Source organism: Ranitomeya imitator, chromosome 3 (assembly GCF_032444005.1).
Source record: "Ranitomeya imitator isolate aRanImi1 chromosome 3, aRanImi1.pri, whole genome shotgun sequence".
Lineage (NCBI taxonomy): Eukaryota > Metazoa > Chordata > Amphibia > Anura > Dendrobatidae > Ranitomeya > Ranitomeya imitator.
This window is the reverse complement of record NC_091284.1, coordinates 795,151,521-795,173,955: the sequence shown is the minus strand read 5'-3', so window position 1 is coordinate 795,173,955 and position 22,435 is coordinate 795,151,521. Positions and strand designations below refer to the sequence as shown.

Below are 22,435 nucleotides of genomic sequence, written 5' to 3'. Positions count from 1 at the left end.
TGTGCCCCTCCTCCCCCAGGTCATCCCCAAATGGAATGCCCCCAATCATGCCCACAGGTCCAGAGACATCCGGCACTAGCCAGGAGTGCGTGCATTCCAGCGTGGAACACATCAGGAAGTAAACTGGAAGTTCAGGCCGACGACACTACTGGTGCCCGCGTTCTCCAACATCCGTCGGCATGAGGGGAAGATGCCGGGGAGCTATGAGGGGACCCTGGCCACATTGCCCTGCCCCGCTTTACCCCCCCGAGGAGGCGTAGGAGGGGCGGGAAAGGGGGTCCCAAGTCGCATGAGGATCATGGAGATGGGAACAGCCCCCGAAAGGAGAGACGGAGCCCCCGACCGTGGCTGTCCGGCATTAGGAAGGTAACGTGGGGTGCTCCAGATTGCCGGCCACGGCAGCACCATCCAGAACCTCTTCATGCCCCATAGGGGACAGGAAAAATGCTGAAGGTTTTAGGAAGGGGAGGGGTATTTAACCTCTTCTTTGTTTCCTGTCCCCCATTAGGGTGGGGAGACATCCTCCAATGCTGCTGTCGTGGAAGGTGACAGAAGAAACAATAATTAACAAGAGTCAGCATGGTTTTGCAACAAACAAGTCATGCCAGGCTAATCTAATTTCCTTCTATGATGGAATCACTGACTGAGTGGATCAGAGAAATGTGGTAGATATAGTACATCTCGACTTCAGCTAAGCATTTGTTAAAGTATCTTATACTATCCTTATTGAAAAGATGACCAAGTATGGGATTGACAAGGTTATGGTTAGGTGGATTCATAACGGTCTCAGTGATCGTACACAATGAGTGGTAATAAATGGTTGTACATCAAATTGGAAGAGTGTTCAACATTTTTATAAATTTTTCTAGATAAGGGTATATTGGGTATACTAATAGATCACAGACAGCATATGAGTCAACAATATGATCCAGCAGCAAAAAAAAGCCAAGCAGTTATAGGATGTTTTAAGAGAAGAATAGAATCTATTGTAGATCACATGAAGTAATTATCCATCTCTACCCCTCCACATCTGGAATACTTTGTACAGGTCTGGGCACCACATTTTAAAAGAAAGACTTTAAAAAACTGGAGCAAGTTCAGAGAAGGAACGGATAAACGATCTGGGAATTTTTAGCTTGCAAAAAAGAAGGCTAAGAGAATACTTAATAGCGGTCTACAAACATCTGAAGGGATGTCACAGTGTAGAGGGAACATCCTTATTCTTATTTGCACACGGAAACACAAGAATCAATGGAATGAAACTGAAAGGGAGAAGATACAGATTAGATATTAGAAAAACGTTTTGACAGTGAGGGTGAGTGGAACAAGCAGCTGAGATAGTGAGTTATCTTTCAATGGAAATTTTCAAACAGAGGCTGGACAGACATCTGTCTGAGATGATTTAGTGAATCCTGCATTGAGCAGGTGGTTGGATACGATGACCCAGGAGGCCCCTTCCAACTCTAACATTCTATGAATAATTTGTTCAGCGTTTTTCACCTATTCAATTGAATGGGAAAAATGAAAGTTTAACCCCTTTCTGCCATATGACGTACTATCCCGTCGAGGTGGGGTGGGCCCGTATGACCACCGACGGGATAGTACGTCATATGCGATCGGCCGCACTCACGGGGGGAACGTGGCCAATCGCGGCCGGGTATCAGCTGCCTATCGCAGCTGACATCCGGCACTACGTGCCAGGAGCGGTCACGGACCGCCCCCAGCACATTAACCCCCGGCACACCGCGATCAAACATGATCGTGGTGTGCCGGCGGTGCAGGGAAGCATCGCGCAGGGAGGGGGCTCCCTGCGGGCTTCCCTGAGACCCCCGCAGCAACGCGATGTGATCGCGTTGCTGCGAGGGTCTCCTACCTCCCTCCCTGCAGCAGGCCCGGATCCAATATGGCCGCGGCATCCGGGTCCTGCAGGGAGGGAGGTGGCTTACCAAGTGCCTGCTCAGAGCAGGCGCTTGGTAAGGCTGCAGTGCTCTGAGACAGATCGGTCATCTGACAAAGTGCTGTGCAAACTGTCAGATCACCGATCTGTGATGTCCCCCCCGGGACAAAGTAAAAAAAAAATCCAAATGTGTGAAGAAAATAAAAAAAAAAATCCTAAATAATGAAAAAAAAAATTATTATTCCCTTACATTTCTTTATCTAAATAAAAAAAACAATAAAAGTACACATATTTAGTATCGCCGCGTCCGTAACGACCCGATCTATAAAACTGGCCCACTAGTTAACCCCTTCAGTAAACACCGTAAGAAAAAAAAAAAAAAAAACGAGGCAAAAAACAACACTTTATTATCATACTGCCGAACAAAAAGTGGAATAACACGCGATCAAAAAGACAGATATAAATAACAATGATACCACTGAAAACGTCATCTTGTCCCGCAAAAAACGAGCTGCCATACAGCATCATCATCAGCAAAAAAATAAAAAAGTTATAGTACTCAGAATGAAGCGATGCAAAAATAATTATTTTTTCTATAAAATAGTTTTTATCGTATAAAAGCGCCAAAACATAAAAAAATGATATAAATGAGGTATGACCGTAATCGTACTGACCCGAAGAATAAAACTGCTTCATCAATTTTACCAAATGCGGAACGGTATAAACGCCTCCTTCAAAAGAAATTAATGAATAGCTGGTTTTTGGTAATTCTGCCTCACAAAAATCGGAATAAAAAGCGATCAAAAAATGTCACGTACCCGAAAATGTTACCAATAAAAACGTAAGCTCGTCCCGCAAAAAACAAGACCTCACATGACTCTGTGGACCAAAATATGGAAAAATTATAGCTCTCAAAATGTGGTAATGCAAAAAATATTTTTTGCAATAAAAAGCGTCTTTCAGTGTGTGACGGCTGCCAATCATAAAAATCCGCTAAAAAACCCGCTATAAAAGTAAATCAAACCCCCCTTCATCACCCCCTTAGTTAGGGAAAAATTAAAAAAATGTATTTATTTCCATTTTCCCATTAGGGCTAGGCTTAGGGTTAGGGTTGGGGCTAGGGTTAAGGCTACAGTTAGGGTTGGGGCTAAAGTTAGGGTTAGGGTTTAGATTACATTTACGGTTTGGAATAGGGTTGGGATTAGGGTTAGGGGTGTGTCAGGGTTAGAGGTGTGGTTAAGGTTACTGTTGGGATTAGGGTTAGGGGTGTGTTTGGATTAGGGTTTCAGTTATAATTGGGGGGTTTCCACTGTTTAGACACATCAGGGGCTCTCCAAACGCGACATGTCGTCCGATCTCAATTCCAGCCAATTCTGCGTTGAAAACGTAAAACAGTGCTCCTTCCCTTCCGAGCTCTCCCGTATGCCCAAACAGGGGTTTACCCCAACATATGGGGTATCAACGTACTCAGGACAAATGGGACAACAACTTTTGGGGTCCAATTTTTCCTGTTACCCTTGGGAAAATACAAACCTGGGGGCTAAAAAATAATTTTGGGGGGAAAGTTTTTTTTTTTTATTTTCACGGCTCTGCGTTATAAACTGTAGTGAAACACTTGGGGGTTCGAAGCTCTCACAACACATCTAGATGAGTTCCTTAGGGGTCTACTTTCCAAAATGGTGTCACTTGTGGGGGGTTTCTACTGTTTAGGTACATTAGGGGCTCTGCAAACACAATGTGACGCCTGCAGACCATTCCATCTACGTCTGCATTCCAAATGGCGCTCCTTCCCTTCCGAGCCCTCCCATGCGTCCAAACAGTGGTTCCCCCCCACATATGGGGTATCAGCACACTCAGGACAAATTGGACAACAACTTTTGGAGTCCAATTTCTCCTGTTACCCTCGGGAAAATACAAAACTGGGGGCTAAAAAATAATTTTTGTGGGAAAAAAAATTTTGTTTTATTTTTACGGCTCTGCATTATAAACTTCTGTGAAGCCCTTGGTGGGTCAAAGCGCTCACCACACATCTAGATAAGTTCCTTAGGGGGTCTACTTTCCAAAATGGTGTCACTTGTGGGGGGTTTCAATGTTTAGGCACATCAGTGGCTCTCCAAACGCAACATGGCGTCCCATCTCAATTCCTGTCAATTTTGCATTGAATTGTCAAACGGCTCTCCTTCCCTTCCGAGCTCTCCCATGCGCCCAAACAGTGGTTTACCCCCACATGTGGGGTATCAGCGTACTCAGGACAAATTGTACAACTTTTGGGGTCCAATTTCTTCTCTTACCCTTGGGAAAATAAAAAATTGGGGGCGAAAAGATAATTTTTGTGAAAAAATATGATTTTTTATTTTTGCGGTTCTGCATTATAAACTTCTGTGAAGCACTTGGTGGGTCAAAGTGCTCACCACACCTCTAGATAAGTTCATTAGGGGGTCTACTTTCCAAAATGGTGTCACTTGTGGGGGGTTTCAATGTTTAGGCACATCAGTGGCTCTCCAAACGCAACATGGTGTCCCATCTCAATTCCAGTCAATTTTGCATTGAAAAGTCAAATGGCGCTCCTTCGCTTCCGAGCTCTGTCATGTGCCCAAACAGTGGTTTACCCCCACATATGGGGTATCGGTGTACTCAGGACAAATTGTACAACAACTTTTGGGGTCCATTTTCTCCTGTTACCCTTAGTAAAATAAAACAAATTGGAGCTGAAGTAAATTTTTTGTGAAAAAAAGTTAAATGTTCATTTTTATTTAAACATTCCTGTGAAGCACCAGAAGGGTTAATAAACTTCTTGAATATGGTTTTGAGCACCTAGAGGGGTGCAGTTTTTAGAATGGTGTCACACTTGGGTATTTTCTATCATATAGACCCCTCAAAATGACTTCAAATGAGATGTGGCCCTAAAAAAAAATGGTGTTGTAAAAATGAGAAATTGCTGGTCAACTTTAAACCCTTATAACTCCCTAACAAAAAAAATTTTGGTTCCAAAATTTTGCTGATGTAAAGTAGACATGTGGGAAATGTAACTTATTAAGTATTTTGTGTGACATATCTCTGTGATTTAATTGCATAAAAATTCAAAGTTGGAAAATTGCGAAATTTTCTAAACTTTTGCCAAATTTCTGTTTTTTTTTCACAAATAAACGCAGGTACTATCAAAGAATTTTTACCACTATCATGAAGTACAATATGTCATGAGAAAACAATGTCAGAATCACTTGGATCCGTTGAAGCGTTCCAGAGTTTTAACCTCATAAAGGGACAGTGGTCAGAATTGTAAAAATTGGCCTGGTCATTAACGTGCAAACCACCCTTGGGGGTAAAGGGGTTAAAGCACCACTACAGCGTTTTTTTTGTATTATTACATTGCTGAAGTGGTGCTTTAAATGTAATCCCCCTCAGTCTCATACTCACCTGCAGCCACCTTCCAGCATCACTCCCGTCAGTTTTCAGTGAAAAGTGACATGCCGGCAGCTCCAGTGTTTCATGGAGCACGTAGAAGGTCACTTTTCAATACAAGTCTATGAGCGCCTCGTTCTGGCCCTCATAGACTTGCATTGAGCTCTTTTGACGCAACGTCTGACTTCCAGCCAGTCCGAAGTTCCGAGCACAAGATGGCGCCATGGGAGGGGAGCGGCACTGGTAAAAGGTGAAGCTGCTGAAATGTGAGTATGTGACCGGAGCCAGCAGGCTTACATTTAAAAGCACCACTCCAGTACTGAACCCCCCGCGCTGCAGAACTAGCAAATATTACACATGTGTACATACCCTAAGGTTGTGTTTCCACATTTATTTTTAGAACTTTAGATTATTTTTAGACTTTTAGATTTTGAAACCGCTTTCAGCCCTGCACAGAGGAATTGCACAGCATGATCCCGAGTATTGCATAGCTTATCTCAGGCTCTGGTTTTTATCATCCTCCTGGACACTTCTGATACTAAGCAGTGATCTGAAGAACATATCAGAGCACGTTGTTTTTTTTGTTTTGCCCTGAAGAAATGTCACTTGCAAGAATCTCGTAGATCAAGTTTCTGCCGTGAACTCAGGCTTTAAAAACTACAAATGAGCAGATGAGAGAGCTATAAAAAGGAGCGACTTTACAGTTTAGGAGGGATATTAGACTTAATGGGTGCGAGGATTCACCAGAAGTCGTCATTTGTAGTCCTGGTCCCCCAAGCAAAATCAATTATTCCCCTTGTCCCATTTATAATAGTGGAGTATTTGGCACAGAGGCCTATGCGCCTCCTTAAGCATAAGAAATTGTCAACTGCTCCATAGTCTCAGTCAGGGACAAGCTGATACATTAGGGTGTACCATCGAAACCTTCAAAAAGAACCTGAAGACCCACCTTTTCTGACAACCCTACAACCTGCAGTAATCACCGATCGACCAAACCACTGCACGACCAGCTCTATCCTCACCTACTGTATCCTCACCCATCCCTTGTAGATTGTGGACCCTCGCTGACAGGGTCATCCTGTACCAGTTGTGACCTGTATTATGATTGTGCTTGTTTTTATTATGTATACCCCTCCTCTCATGTAAAGCGCCATGGAATAAATGGCGCTATAATAATAAATAATAATACTTATTTAATCTGACCAGTTTACATATAATTACGTACAACTTGGACTAGACTATTTGCAGGAGACTGTACTGTCATGATAAAAAAAAAAAATTACGCCTCATCTGAATTCTACGGGGACGATTCTGGAAAAAACTTTCAACAGTTGCAACATTTTTTGGTACGTGATGTTGTGCAAAACAATGCAACTTCTGGAGTTTTCGCGCCATTCTCGTGCCAGCTGCAACACAGTGGGCAGAGCTGGGACGTTGCGACCCTCATTCGTCAAATTCATGACGAGCAGCGGCGTTCGGTGAGGTGCCTCTTATTGAATCAGAAGTGTCCGCTGCAACACGTCCCCTCATTAAGAATGGCGCGAGGCTGTTCCCATAGACCTACCTCCAGGGGTCGGCACCTGGCTGTTCCCACAGACCCACCTCCAGGGGTCGGCATCTGGCTGTACTCACAGACCCACCTCCAGGGGTCGGCACCTGGCTGTTTCCACAGACCCACCTCCAGGGGTCGGCACCTGGCTGTTTCCACAGACCCACCTCCAGGGGTCGGCACCTGGCTGTTTCCACAGACCCACCTCCAGGGGTCGGCACCTGGCTGTTTCCACAGACCTACCTCCAGGGGTCGGCACCTGGCTGTTTCCACAGACCCACCTCCAGGGGTCGGCACCTGGCTGTTCCCACAGACCCACCTCCAGGGGTCGGCATCTGGCTGTACTCACAGACCCACCTCCAAGGGTCGGCACCTGGCTGTTTCCACAGACCCACCTCCAGGGGTCGGCACCTGGCTGTTTCCACAGACCTACCTCCAGGGGTCGGCACCTGGCTGTTTCCACAGACCCACCTCCAGGGGTCGGCACCTGGCTGTTTCCACAGACCCACCTCCAGGGGTCGGCACCTGGCTGTTTCCACAGACCTACCTCCAGGAGTTGGCACCTGGCTGTTTCCTCAGACCCACCTCCAAAGGTCGGCACCTGGATAGTGTTATTCTTGTTTCAGCCACGAGACACTGCAAATGGAATAGCTCTTTAAAGTGACTCTGTTGGCACAGAATGACTGTTCAAACCAAGGACAGATGCTTGGTGCAACCTCGGTGAGGCCAAACATTGCAGTGTACCTTCTCACCTGTTTGTTTTCCATCCATCCATCTTTGCCCACCCTCTATTTTGATTGACAGATTTGGCATTATAGAGCCAGAGAAGGGCAGAAATAGAGGGAAATCAAGAGGAGGGGAGATGCACGAAAATCTTTGGCCACACCAAGGGTGCACCGATTGCCTGTGCTTGGTTCGAACAGTCATTCTTTAAAATCCACAAGGTGGACAATTTAAGCACACATTCCGCCCATATGTTTTCCACAGTGTAGATGAAATTTGCTAAAATTTAATACACTTCGCAGAAAGGATTTTCCGTCATAAAAATATATGTGAATAATATAAATATAAGCTGAGTAAAGGGCTTTTACAGCATTCATGTCAAACTAGACCCACTGCGATCAGCTGATCACCGGGGTGGCTTCCATCTAAGAAAAGGCTTTTTCAGTCACTTTGGGAGAACATGACGACTAACACGGCCTCTATTACAGCTTGCCCTGGGATTACTACCCAGTTCTACAGAAACAGATTTAGCACCAGTACAGTTGGATGACAGCTCCTACAGGCACTGTTGTGGAGGCCATATTGGTTGTAAAAAGAAAAAAACTTTATTGCAACAGTCAAAGTGACACTTTGGTGATGATGCTTTATGAAGGCAATATACAAGGAACAAGAACAGTTCCTATAATAAACGATCATATATATAACAGCAGAACATACATCTCTTATTATAACCCATGACGGACAACAATCATAAAACAATGGTCAGAAATAAATAAATGGAAATGTAAGGATTGACAAATAATGGGGTACTTTGTAGTGTAGTAAGTGATGGCATAGGGCCCCAATGAATTGCAAAAATTAAGGAGCCACAGGATAAAGCGCCACGGCTCCTTCCCTTTAAGGGGCTGGGGATCTTTGAGCATTTAGGTTTTAACAGCATTGCAAGTTTATTTAAAGGGGTTGTCTGGTGAAAAGAAGGACTGATGATAACGCCTAGATCTGTGGGGATTTGGCTGCTGGTACCCTAAACAGATGGAATGGGGCACTCTCGTCAGAATGGAGTGTCAGTGTGCACGCTCGACCTCCGCTCCATTCATCCTCTATGGGCGGATGAGCGCAGCACTTGGCTACTTCCGGCAGTTACATGGAGGATGAAAGGAGAGACAGTTGGGAAAACGCACTGCTGCTCGACTCTAAATAGGGGTAAAAGTGCCCTGTTCTGGAGATCCAAGAGGGCGGACCCCCATCGACAAATAACACCGGTCTGCAAAAGTAAAAAGAGGTGAAAAGTAACAGGTGATTTTTATGCACTTTCGCTGAACTGAATAAAAATATTGAAAAACTTCCATCTCATCGTTTTTTCACAAACACAGACCCCATAGCCTTTTTCTTACACCATACTTTGATTCCTTTCCCTGACCCTTGGTGGATGATCTTGGCGTCATTAGATCGGTTAGAAATTAATGGACGCTGTGCTGCGATTGGCTGCTGTGAACTGAGACGATTTTCTTAACCCAGCTTCCAAAGAGTCTGCATCCAATCATAGCATATCTTTCATTTTACCTCAGCAGTATAAGAACTGAAAGCAGCACTGTGATTGGATGTTACGGGCAGTAAAGACAGATTTATTAATTTTTTAGTCACAGTTCATAACAGTGTGGTGGTGTCCATAGCAACCAATCAGAGCACAGCTTTCATTTTTACCTCAGCAGTATAAAAACTGAAAGCTGGACTGTGATTGGTTGCTAGGGGGAACAAAGGCAGATTATCTTTTAGACCGAGTTCAAAAGTGTGTGGCGGTGCGCTTACCACGAGTCCTTTCCGTATTTAGTGGTTGTGGTGGATTAAGCTTCTGTTTCTAAAGGTACCTTCACACTGAGCAACTTACCAACGATCACAACCAGCGATACGACCTGGCCGTGATCGTTGGTAAATCGTTGTGTGGTCGCTGGGGAGCTGTCACACAGACAGCTCTCTCCAGCGACCAACGATCAGGGGAACAACTTCGGCATCGTTGAAACTGTCTTCAACAATGCTGAAGTCCCCCTGCAGCACCCGGGTAACCAGAGTAAACATCGGTTACCGATATTTGCCCTGGTTACCATTGTAAAAAAAAACCCACTACATACTCACATTCTGATGTCTGTCACGTCCCCCGCCGTCAGCTTCCCTGCACTGACTGTCAGCGCCAGCAGTAACAGCGGTGACGTCACCGCTGTGCTCTGCTTTACGGCCGGCGCCGACACAGTCAGCCGAAGGCAGTTTCCTGTGGACGCCGGGGGACGTGACAGACATCAGAATGTGAGTATGTACTGTTTTTTTTTTTTTTTTAACTTTTACAATGGTAACCAGGGTAAATATCGGGTTACTAAGTGCAGCCCTGCGCTTAGTAACCCGATATTTACCCTGGTTACAAGTGAACACATCGCTGGATCGGCGTCACACACGCCGATCCAGCAATGACAGTGGGTGATCAGCGACCAAAAAATGGTCCTAATCATTCCCCAACGACCAACGATCTCCCAGCAGGGGCCTGATCGTTGGTCGCTGTCACACATAACGAGATCGTTAGCGGGATCGTTGCTACGTCACCAAAAGCGTGACGTTGCAACGATATTGTTAACGATATCGTTATGTGTGACTCAGCCTTAACAATGTGATTAAAATGGCTACAAGAGGGTGTGGTAATTCATCCGACAACTTTTGCTACATTTCTGGTTGTTTTGTAGTGAAGAAACGATGAAGGAACATTACGGACTTCGTTAGAAAAGTGTAATATGCGTATTCTTGTGTAAAACTAGGTGATCGGGACAAGCTGTGGGCTCCACATGCAGTGTTCTGTTTGTGTAGAAGAACTACGACAGTGGTCTGATGGGAAGAAAGAGAGCTTTGGCGTGCCAATGATCAGGAGGGAAGTGCACAATCATAGGGATCCAACCTTAAAAATTAGAAGAAAATTATATACTCGGACCTCTCGTCAGCGATTTGCCCTGTGCCTCACGGTCCAGGCTCTTCACCTCAGGAGAAACTTGAAGATGCACCTGATTCTGGACATGAAGAGCAGGGTCCTGATGAAGACTTTCATGGTACTCACCACAAGCCACAGCTTTTTTCACAACTCAAATTAAATGATTTAGTCAGGGACTTGGACCTTCCTAAAAATTCTGAAGAACTTTTACATTTTAGACTAAAGGGAAAGAACCTGCTAGCTCCTGGTACCCTTTTTTAATGCTACAGAAGCAGAAAGAAGGAGTTCCTTCCACACTTTTCTCAAGATGGTGCTCTAGTGTATTGCAGTGATATGCCTGGGCTGATGGAAACATTTCACATTGAGTACAATGTGAGCATGTGGAGATTCTCTATTGATTCACCAAAAAAAGTCTGAAATCTGTGCTACTGCACAATGGCAGCAAGTATTCTTCAGTGCCTGTAGGGAATTCTGTGCACTTGAAGGAAAGTTATGAGAATTTAGACTTGTATGTGGTGAGCTGGGCAGGATTGTGGATACACTAAGTGCACGTGCTTTTTATGTGAACTGGACAGAAAGAAGGAGAGACTTATAAGTACCCGTGTACCAAGTTTCAGGCACTGTCCAAAGCAAAACTGAAGGAAGGAATTTTGTGGTACTGGATATTCGGAAACTCATGAAGGACGACGTGTTTGAAACAAAAATGGAAGCTGTTTAGAAAAGTGCTTGGGATTCTTTTAAAGAAGTCGTAAAGAAATTTCCAGACAACAACAAAGATCCAAAATGTAAGTCCATCTTGGAGAACAGGCTGAAACATTTCAAAGCCTTGGGTTGTCTGATGAATTTGAAGTTACAGTTTTTTTAATTCCCATTTGGACTACTTTCCTGAAAACCTTGGTGCGGTTAGTGAATAGGAAGGAGAAAGAGTTCATCAGGATATCAAGGAGATGGAATGAGGAAACCAAGGTAGATGGAACGAGGAAACCAAGGAGATGGAACGAGGAAACCAAGGTAGATGGAACGTGAACACGATGGGGATTACTGCTGGATGCTTCACACAGAAGATCCGCAGGCCTTCTATAAGAGAAAAGGTATCAAGAGAGGCTTTGAAGAGAAAAGGAAACAGGCGCAAGAATACTACTAATAATTTCCAATAAAGTTGCAGAATAAATTTCAGCTAATTTTACACTTTATATATATTTTTACTGCAATAAACTTTTTTCTTGTTCTCGCTTGTATGTAATTTCACACACGTTTAGCGCAAAATCCATAAGTGATAGTTAAAAATAGAAGTGTTTTTTTTTGTTTTTTTTTTTTAAATCAGGGCATAAGAAAACATAGGAATCAGTCATTGGGTTTGAAAAAGTTTGCATAAACTCAAATTTTAAATATCTATGTAATTTATCACCTATCCTTCGGATAGGCGATAGCTTTCTTTTCACTGGACAACCCCTTTAAATATTCTGTACAAGATCAATTCAGAAAAAGCTTCAGCCCCTTAAAGGGTTTGTACCAAGTTGGTAAGTTATTTCACCGGCTGTACCTGAGGTTATAAGTATTGAACACGTAACCAATTACCTAAGTAGGTCTATTTCTAAAGGTGCTATCGACATGAAATTCTCACCAGATGTCGGTAACAACCCACCCAATCCACACAGGCAAAGAAATCAAACCACAGACGTCCATAAATAATTTTTTTCTTTTGTCATTTCTCTTTATTACACATAACTTAATTTATGGACACCTATGGTTTGATTTCTTTGCCTGTATTGGATGGGTTGTTACCGACACCCGCTCTCACAGCAAAAATATTTTTATGACGCAGAAATTTTTATTCATGCGTGAAAAAAGCTCAATGAGGTGATAGGCAAATGAACATATGCGACTGATGCTGAGACGTTTCGACCCATCTGGGGGTCTTTGTCAGAAGTCGCTGTGTCAAGGAATGGATAGGTGATCATTGTGAACAAGCGAAATGGGGATGTGTAAATCAGACTGTGCACGGACTGGCCGGCGGCTCTCCCAACCGGAGCGTGATGGCTTCATGTATTTCTATGCAGCTGTCACGCTGTGTTCAGGAGAGCCGCCGGCCAGTCCGTACATGGCATTGCGATCTTGGTCCATTTATACGTCCATCTGACTGCACCCTAACTCTGGTGATTGCTGAGGGAGGCAGCAAGTGATGGTATACCCTAAAGCCAGAATACCCCTTACAAAACTTATGCCTCAGGTCTTAAGTTAGTGCCTTAAAAGATTCCACCACCAAAACAATGGTAGAGCACAACCACGTGACGCTTCAGCGGGTCCACGATCACATAGGCAAATGTCTGCTCATGAGGCCTGGCTGACGGATAGCATAATCCATTCTCATCCTGAAAGGAAGAAAACAAAACACAAAGAAAGTATAAATCACTAGTGTCATCCGGGATGGTCAGAAATAACACAAAGCAGACGTCGCTCTCCGTTCCCAATGTTCACTCTTCTTTTTACATAGCTGAGGGGATTTATCAGGACTGTCGGGAATTACGAGCTGACACAAATATTGCAGATTGCATCAATAAATGACATATCAGACAGGACTCCCTAGCTCAGTTGGCCATTACTGAAGCATTCTGCGGACAACCATCTCCCCCATTCCTGTATCAGCAAACATGGCTGACAAGTCCATCTATGGTGCTGCTCGTCTCCAAGGAAAGGAAGTCCAAACCTGGCTATAGCCCCCATATACTTTGGATGGCTATCCCCCGAACAATGGTTTTGCAGATCATTCGGCTGGAAGCTCTCACCCGAATCTCCCAGCACTGATAGTCTGAAATCAGACATGCCGGATTCTTATCTGCCTAGACACCATCTGTTGGGAGAGATTCGGGGGCTCCCATACATATTGCACTGTCGGCCACACCTGCCGATACTCGGGGGTTCTGTTTAATGTGTTTGGGAGCCTTTAACCCTGCTGTTGTCTTCGGTCAAAAACGACCGACCTTGAACTTCAATATTCTTTCAAATATTCAAGATGCGGCTCTGAAACCCGTGGCCGACCGACCCATCTTCATTTAAGTCAATCAACCACAAGTTTCAGAACCGCATCTTGAACACCCCAAAAAATACCAAAGTTCAAAATCGGTCTCCCCAGACCGAAGACAACAGCAGGGTTAAAGGAATCTGTTACTATCCCATCTGAGAGCAGCATGATGTAAGGGCAGAGACCCTGATTCCAGCGATATGTCACTTACTGGGCTGCGTACTGTGGTTTCGATACAATCCCTGTTTTCTCTGCTGTAGATCTAGCAGTTCTACGAAGGCTGAGCTCTGTATAACTCCACCCCTATAACTGATTGGCTGCTTTCTGTGTACACTCTGCATGGGCAGAAAGTAGCCAATCAGTGGTGGGGGCGGGGTTATACAGAGCTCATCGCAAACAATACAAATAAAAGTAGCTGGACAGTAAACATGACTCTGGAAAAGCAGAGGGGTGCACGCGAATGGGACATGTTGTCCCTCGTCCATTTACAGTGTGCAATCAGTGCTATATTGGACATCTACAGTGTTTGGGATGGGGATAGTTTGACCACAATATCGGAGGGTCCTCGAGGGCCCCCTGTAGTAAATAGAATCACATTGGCAGGGACAGGTTCCCTTTAACTGTCAATCACAGCCAGGGTTGGGCCACAGGTTCGCCATGCCATGTCAGTAATGGGAACTTACATAGGCCGATACTTTGAAGACAGAAGATATGATCTCTATCTGCTTGGTCTCGGGATCCTTTTGCACACTGCAAAGAAAATGGAAATAAAACACTCAGTGCAAGATCACAAAAGATGTCAGAATGATTCTCCTCCAGCCTCGGTAACTTCCAAGATCCCTTTAGTTTTTAGAAGTTAATGTCTCATGTGGTTAGTTTTAGTCACTAAATAAATCTAAATAAAAATAAAATAAATTACAGTGGTGCCCCAAATACACCCCAAAAAGAAAGAGAGAGAAAGAAAGTGGATCTGCTCTAAAGGAAATGTGTCATCAGAAAATTACCTATCGTTTAAATCAGACTTTTATATAACACTAGCTGAAGAGCCCGGCGTTGCCTGGGCATAGTAAATATCTGTGGTTAGTTATAGCACCTCACTTCTCTTATTTTCCCATCACGCCTCTCATTCCCCCCCTAACACTTGACATTTCGACCTCACATCTGTCATTTTCCGATCACTACACTATTTTCCCTCACTCCTCTCATTTTGCACTCACACCTTTTCATTTTCACCTCACACCTCTCATTTTCACCTCAGTATATACATGTTTGTCATCTCCCTTATATATAGTATACACCTGTATGTCATCTCCTGTATATAGTATATACCTGTATGTCATCTCCCCTGTATATAGTATATACCTGCTGTGTCATCTCCCCTGTATATAGTATATACCTGTATGTCATCTCCTCCTATATATAGTATATACCTGTATGTCATCTCCTTCTATATATAGTATATACCTGTATGTCATCTCCTCCTGTATATAGTATATACCTGTGTGTCTTCTCCCCTGTATATAGTATATATCTGTGTGTCATCTCCTCCTGTATATAGTATATACCTGTATGTCATCTCCTCCTCTATATAGTATATACCTGTATGTCATCTCCTCCTGTATATAGTATGTACCTGTATGTCATCTCTTCCTCTATATAGTATATACCTGTGTGTCATCTCCCCTGTATATAGAATATACCTGTGTGTCATCTCCTCCTGTATTAGACCTCGTTCACACGTTGTTTACTCAGTATTTTTACCTCAGTATTTGTAAGCTAAATTGGCAGCCTGATAAATCCCAAGCCAACAAGAAGCCCTCCCCCTGGCAGTATATATTAGCTCACACATACACATAATAGACAGGTCATGTAACTGATAGCTGCCATATTTCCTATATGGTACATGTGTTGCTCTTGTAGTTTGTCTGCTCATTAATCAGATTTTTATTTTTGAAGGATAATACCAGACTTGTGTGTGTTTTAGGGCGAGTTTCGTTTGTCAAGTTGTGTGTGTTGAGTTGCGTGTGGCGACATGCATATAGCGACTTTTGTGAGATGAGTTTTGTGTGGCAACATGCGTGTAGCAACTTTTTGTGTGTCGAGTTGCATGTGACAGGTTAGTGCAGCAAGTTGTGTGCAGCAAGTTTTGCGCATGGCGAGTTTTTGCGCGTGGCGAGTTTTATGTGTGGTGCCTTTTGAGTATGTGCAAGTTTTGTGTGAGGCAACTTTTGCATGTGTTGCAACTTTTGTGCATGTGGCAATTTTTGCGCGTGTGCAAGTTTTGCGTGTGGTGGGTTTTCCATGAGGTGAGTTTTGCGCATGGCGAGTTTTGAGCGGCGACTTTTGTGTTTCGACTTTTATGTGGCGAGGTTGGTGTATGTGTGGTGAAATGTGTGCTGAGGGTAATATGTGTTCAAGCATCTGGTAGTGTGTGGCGCATTTTGTGTGTGTTCATATCCCCGTGTGTGGTGAGTATCCCATGTCGGGGCCCCACCTTAGCAACTGTCTGGTATATACTCTTTGGCGCCATCGCTCTCATTCTTTAAGTCCCCCTTGTTCACATCTGGCAGCTGTCAATTTGCCTCCAACACTTTTCCTTTCACTTTTTTTCCATTATGTAGATAGGGGCAAAATTGTATGGTGAATTGGAAAGCGCGGGGTTAAAATTTCACCTCACAACATAGCCTATGACGCTCTCGGGGTCCAGTCGTGTGACTGTGCAAAATTTTGTGGCTGTAGCTGCGACCCCTCCAACACTTTTCCTTTCACTTTTTCCCCATTATGTAGATAGGGGCAAAATTGTTTGGTGAATTGGAAAGCGCGGGGTTAAAATTTCGCCTCACAACATAGCCTATGACGCTCTCGGGGTCCAGACGTGTGACTGTGCAAAATTTTGTGGCTGTAGCTGCCACGCCTCCAACACTTGTCCTTTCACTTTTTTCCCCATTATGTAGATAGGGGCAAAATTGTTTGGTGAATTGGAACGCGCGGGGTTAAAATTTCACCTCACAACATAGCCAATGACGCTCTCGGGGTCCAGACGTGTGACCGTGCAAAATTTTGTGGCTGTAGCTGCGACGGTGCAGATGCCAATCCCGGACATACACACATACACACACACACACACACACACACACACACACACACACACATTCAGCTTTATATATTAGATTTAGTTTTTAAACATTGTTAATTTTTATTTCATTATATTAAAAGGAATCTTTCCCCTGGTTTTTGCTACCCCTTCTGAGAGCAGCATGATGTAGAGACAGAGACCGATTCCAGCGATGTGTCACTTATTGGGCTGCTTCTAGAATTTTGATACAATCCCTGTTTTCTCTGCTGCAGATCCAGCAGTTCTCCGAATGCTGAGCTGTGTATAACCCCGCCCACACCACTGATTGGCTGCTTTCTATGTAAACTATCCAAAGGCAGAAAGCGGCCAATCAGTGGTGCGGATGAGGTTATACAGATATCATGAATATGGAGGACTACATGGCAGCAGGTTTACTAGTCCTCTATTGATAATCTTTTGCTCATAAAACTGTGATTTTATTAAAATTACACTAAGGGGCCCAGTAAGTGACATATTGCTGGAATCAGGGTCTCTATCTCTACATTATGCTGCTCTCAGATTAAGTGGCAAAAACCTGGTGACAGATTCACTTAAAAAAAAAAAAAATTGTGATATTCACCATGGACACAAGGCATAACTCTTACTTCCCGTTTTTCACATATACATTATTTGTGTCTGTACAATCTGGAGGTCTCCTTGTGTAGAGTGACATGCTTGACATACCAGTGTAAGGAGACTTCGAGGCTATGTAATGCTCCTCTGGGAAATTAAATATGCAAACTGTCTCTTCATAGATTAAGAGGACTCGAACTTTTGAGCCACCTATTGGAAGTTAAAGTCCTAAAAGTCAATATCGACCCTCCACAAGCCTTGCCACATGACTTAAGATAAAAGCCACACCACAATCTCTATTTGCAGACACGTGTTTCGGGGTGTTGCCCCTCCTCAGTGCAAAGCAAGAGATTGGATTGGGCTATATGAGAGGCTTCTGACAGGGATCTACGGGGTAAAGTCTCTCCTTCTGGAGATTGAAATGATCCATGTGCCAGTGTAAGGAGACTTATAGGCCATGCAATGCTCCTCTGGAAAATTAAATATGCAAATTGCCTCTTCAGAGAGAAAGAGAACTACAGCAGAGGAGCATTGCATGGCCTATAAGTCTGGAAGTGATAATACGGCCCCCCAAAGAACCCTGATCTTAATATCATCCAGTCGGTCTGGGATTATAAGGCCGGCGTCACACTCAGCGTATGCAAATACGGTCCGTATATTACGGCCGTAATACGCTGAAAAGTCCCGAAAATAGTGGTCCGTAGCTCCTCCGTAGGCAGGGTGTGTCACCGTTTTTTGCGCATGGCATCCTCCGTATGTAATCCGTATGGCAGCCTTACTGCGTGTTTTTATCGCAGGCTTGCCAAACCGACATACGCCTATACAAGGGATCCATGTGTTAAAAAAAAAATAAAAACATATATACTGTCTATATATATATATATATATTTATATATATATATATATATATATATATATATATATATATATATATATATATATATATATATATATATATATATATATATATATATATATATATATATATATATATATATATATATACATATTATTCCTTCATACAGCGCGAGATAGCAAAAAGCCGGTAATTCAATTACCGGCTTTTGCTTTCTCCTTCCTAAACCCGACATGATATGAGACCTGGTTTACATACAGTAAACCATCTCATATCACCATTTTTTTTGCATAATCCACACTACTAATGTTAGTAGTGTGTATCTGCAAAATTTGGCCGTTCTAGCTCTTAAAATAAAGGGTTAAATGGCGGAAAAAATTGGCGTGGGCTCCCGCGCAATTTTCTCCGCCAGAGTAGTAAAGCCAGTGACTGAGGGCAGATATTAATAGCCTGGAGAGGGTCCACGGTTATTGGCCCCCCCCCTGGCTAACAACACCTGCCCCCAGCCACCCCAGAAAAGGCACATCTGGAAGATGCGCCTATTCTGGCACTTGGCCACTCTCTTCCCATTCCCGTGTAGCGGTGGGATATGGGGTAATGAAGGGTTAATGCCACCTTGCTATTATAAGGTGACATTAAGCCAAATTAATAATGGAGAGGCGTCAATTATGACACCTATCCATTATTAATCCAATACTAGTAAAGGGTTAAAAAAAACCACACACATTATTAAAAATTATTTTAATGAAATAAAAACAAAGGTTGTTGTAATATTTTATTTAACGCCCAATCCAATCACTGAAGACCCTCGTTCTGTAAAAGAAAAAACATAATAAACCAACAATATCCTTACCTTCCGCAGATCTGTAAAGTCCAACGATGTAAATCCTTCTGAAGGGGTTAAAACATTTTGCAGCAAGGAGTTCCGCTAATGCAGGCTGCTCCTTGCTGCAAAACCCCGGGGAATGAAGCTAAATTTAGGTCATTGATCTATATTTAGCTTCATTTGCGGTTAGGCGCCCTCTGCTGGCTGTTCATAGATCGTGGGAACTTACCTAGAAAGCTCCCATGCTTTCTAGGAAAGTGATTGGATTGGGCGTTAAATAAAATATTACAACAACCTTTGTTTTTATTTCATTAAAATAATTTTTAACAATGTGTGTGGTTTTTTTTAACCCTTTCATTCAATTGGATTAATAATGGATAGGTGTCATAATTGACGCCTCTCCATTATTAATTTGGCTTAATGTCACCTTACAATAGCAAGGTGGCATTAACCCTTCATTACCCCATATCCCACCGCTACACGGGAATGGGAAGAGAGTGGCCAAGTGCCAGAATAGGCGCATCTTCCAGATGTGCCTTTTCTGGGGTGGCTGGGGGCAGGTGTTTTTAGCCAGGGGGGGGCCAATAACCGTGGACCCTCTCCAGGCTATTAATATCTGCCCTCAGTCACTGGCTTTACTACTCTGGCGGAGAAAATTGCGCGGGAGCCCACGCCAATTTTTTTCGCCATTTAACCCTTTATTTTAAGAGCTAGAACAGCCAAATTTTGCAGATACACACTACTAACATTAGTAGTGTGGAATCTGCAAAAAAAAAGGAGAGAAGACATGGTTTACTGTATGTAAACCATGTCTCAAATCATGTCGGGTTTAGGAAGGAGAAAGAAAAAGCCGGTAATTGAATTACCGGCTTTCAAGCCGTATAGCGCTGGAATAAATATTAATATATATACATATATGTGTCTCACTGACATATATATATATATATATACCTATTCTATGTGTACACATTTATTCTACCTATTGGACTGTAAGCCGTCAGTGTGATTTTACTGTACACCGCACTGAATTGCCGGCTTTTCTCTCTAACACTGCTGCGTATTTCTCGCAAGTCACACTGCTTGTCCGTGTGTAATCCGTATTTTTCACGCTTCCATAGACTTTCATTTGCGTATTTCTTGCGCAGTATGGTGACAAACGCAGCATGCTGCGATTTTCTACGGCCGTAGAAAGCCGTATAATACTGATCAGTAAAATACGGCAGATAGGAGCAGGGGCATAGAGAATAATTGTGCCGTATTTTTTGCGAGTTTTACGGACGTAGTTTCTGCGCTCTCACGTCCGTAAAACTCGCAAGTGTGACGCCGGCCTAAGGAGGATTTGCACGAGCCTACAGCCACAGAAGATCAGTGGTTAGTTCTCCAAGATATTTGGAACAACTTCTCTGCCGAATGGCTTCAAAACTGTGTCCAAACGTATCTGGAAGAACTGATGAAGGAAAGGGAGGTACCAACAAATCTTAATGCGACTTATTTGTGAATTCACTTTGCATTGGTCGGTCATTTTTTGATGAAACCGTCCCTTTAAGATTGGATTTTTGTATATTCTTGCATATTTATTGCGAATCTACATAAAATAATAGCGGCCGTGCATGAAACTGGACACAGTGCATAGTTTTTACCCTGGCCTCGTCTTTAACATTACTAACAAGCTGTTGTTCCAAAAGTTTCTGAGTAAATCATCCTGACAGCACGGTTGGGTTCATGTCAGTCCCACTCTGGAGACGAGGGTGCCCATATGCGTATAATGAGCTGCACATGTGGAATTCCAACAGCACAGACAGCAGAGGCCATTCAACAACCTCCACTGGGGCACCAGTAATGAGAAAAGTCCAATAACAATCCCTAGAAAAACATTTCCCTTCAAATACTTCCCTGCCACTCAGATCACAAGAAAAGGCTTTTATGGGAAATAAAGGTTATGTGAGACCGCTGTGAGGCGCAGGCAAATATGGGAGAACAAATGAGACACCTTAGCTACTGCTACTGAAAAAAAAAAAGGAACATTGATTAAACCGCCTAAATGTTAGCTTAATGATCACAAAGGCCAATTACGGGAGTTACAGAACTCCGGGCAAGTTGCCAAATAGAATGTTACAACTGTTTTACTTTTAAATATTTAGCTCCTCTGCAAAAAAAATATGTATCTCCATGGTAACAGACTACAAACAAATCCGGTGTAGTCTGATCCAGTATTCTTACCCCCTTCCATCTGTTCTTTACTAAATTACGGTATGTTTATCAGTAATAGCTTTATCTGTTACATGGAGACAAAGATGTGCTTAGAAGTTATAGAGAAAAAATAGAAGCCAAGACGATTATTTAAGTTGCTTAATTTTTCGCAATTCGTTAACAAATCATCAATATCACTGATGTGTCCATGTGTTGTGAGACAAGAATGACCCCCCCCCCCCCAATCTTTAGCGGAAACTGCAGTAATGTCCATACAATCCTACACAATACATTTTTAAGCCAGCAGGCCTTCGGGGCCTGAAGGGTTGAAACAAATTTTTATGAGTGGCAGAGGGCTTCTTCCTAGAACTGATGCTATGAGGTATCACATATGCAGTGCCTTGAATAAATATTCATAACCCATGAAGTTTTCCACATTTTTTCTCGATCAGTGAGAATGGTTGGAGGCGTCTGTGATCTGCAATTTTCAAGTCTTGCCATAGATTGTCAATGGGATTTAGGTCTGGACTGTGACCGAACCTTCTCACACATGAACATGCTTTGATCTAAAGCATCCATTGTAGCACTGGCAGTATGGTTAGGGTCATTGTCCTGCTGGAACGAGAACCTACGCCCCAGTGTAAAGTTTTTTGCAAAACTCAAGGCCCGGAAGCCGAAATCGCCATGTCATTTTTTTCGGTGTTCCACAAGGTCAGGACACAGAAGAACCGGCTCTCCACTTGCTCCATAAGAAGAGCAGGTCTGAGCAGTGTGGAAGTGTGCGCAGCAGCTCAAAATCTAAGATGGCACCCGCTTCCTGTGCTGGCACCACCCCCTCTTCGAAGTACTGGCTGTATCACACGTCAACACAGCCAGCGCTTAGCAGAGGGTGCAGAGCCAACACAAGGAGCGGGTACCATCTTTGTGAGTGAGTGAAAGCAGTCAACCAGCACAAAAAGTGAAAGCCACCAGCCAGCACAAAAAGTCAATGCTTTCTGTCAGCACTTGTGTGGTTCCATCTTTCAATCAGAGCAGATGCAGCCCCTACTTAATGAGTACTTAAGCTAGCATAGGGAGCAGGCCATTTTGGACTCTGAGGTCTGGCACAGAGTCCTACTACCCAGGGACTGCTCTCTTATAGCCCCTGGGCAGTCCGTGCATTGCAGTCCATGCTTGTACCATGGTGCAGGGTCGTCTGCATGAGCTCTTACAATTACAAGTAGCTCGATGATGGAAAACAATGTTGATGTGGCCTCAGTGAAAATAAGTTTGACACCTCTGCTCTAACACAGGTTTTCCTCCAGTATTGAACTG

At 43.5% G+C, this 22,435-nt stretch overlaps 1 protein-coding gene across 3 annotated transcripts in view; it reads right to left on the bottom strand.

The window, feature by feature from the left end:
• Nucleotides 1–8,194: 8,194 nt before the first annotated feature.
• CFAP300 (cilia and flagella associated protein 300) overlaps nt 8,195–22,435 on the bottom strand; it is a 133,324-nt gene continuing 119,083 nt past the window's right edge. For 2 of the 3 annotated variants that reach the window (XM_069759192.1, XM_069759190.1), the window contains exons 6-7: nt 14,245–14,311; nt 8,195–12,911 (exon numbers count right to left, since the gene is read on the bottom strand). In XM_069759192.1, coding sequence (XP_069615293.1) covers nt 12,786–12,911; nt 14,245–14,311 — 193 coding nt within the window. In that variant the 3' untranslated portion in view covers nt 8,195–12,785. The remainder of the gene's footprint in view (nt 12,912–14,244; nt 14,312–22,435) is intronic. The other variant, XR_011319440.1, reaches the window with a different exon arrangement.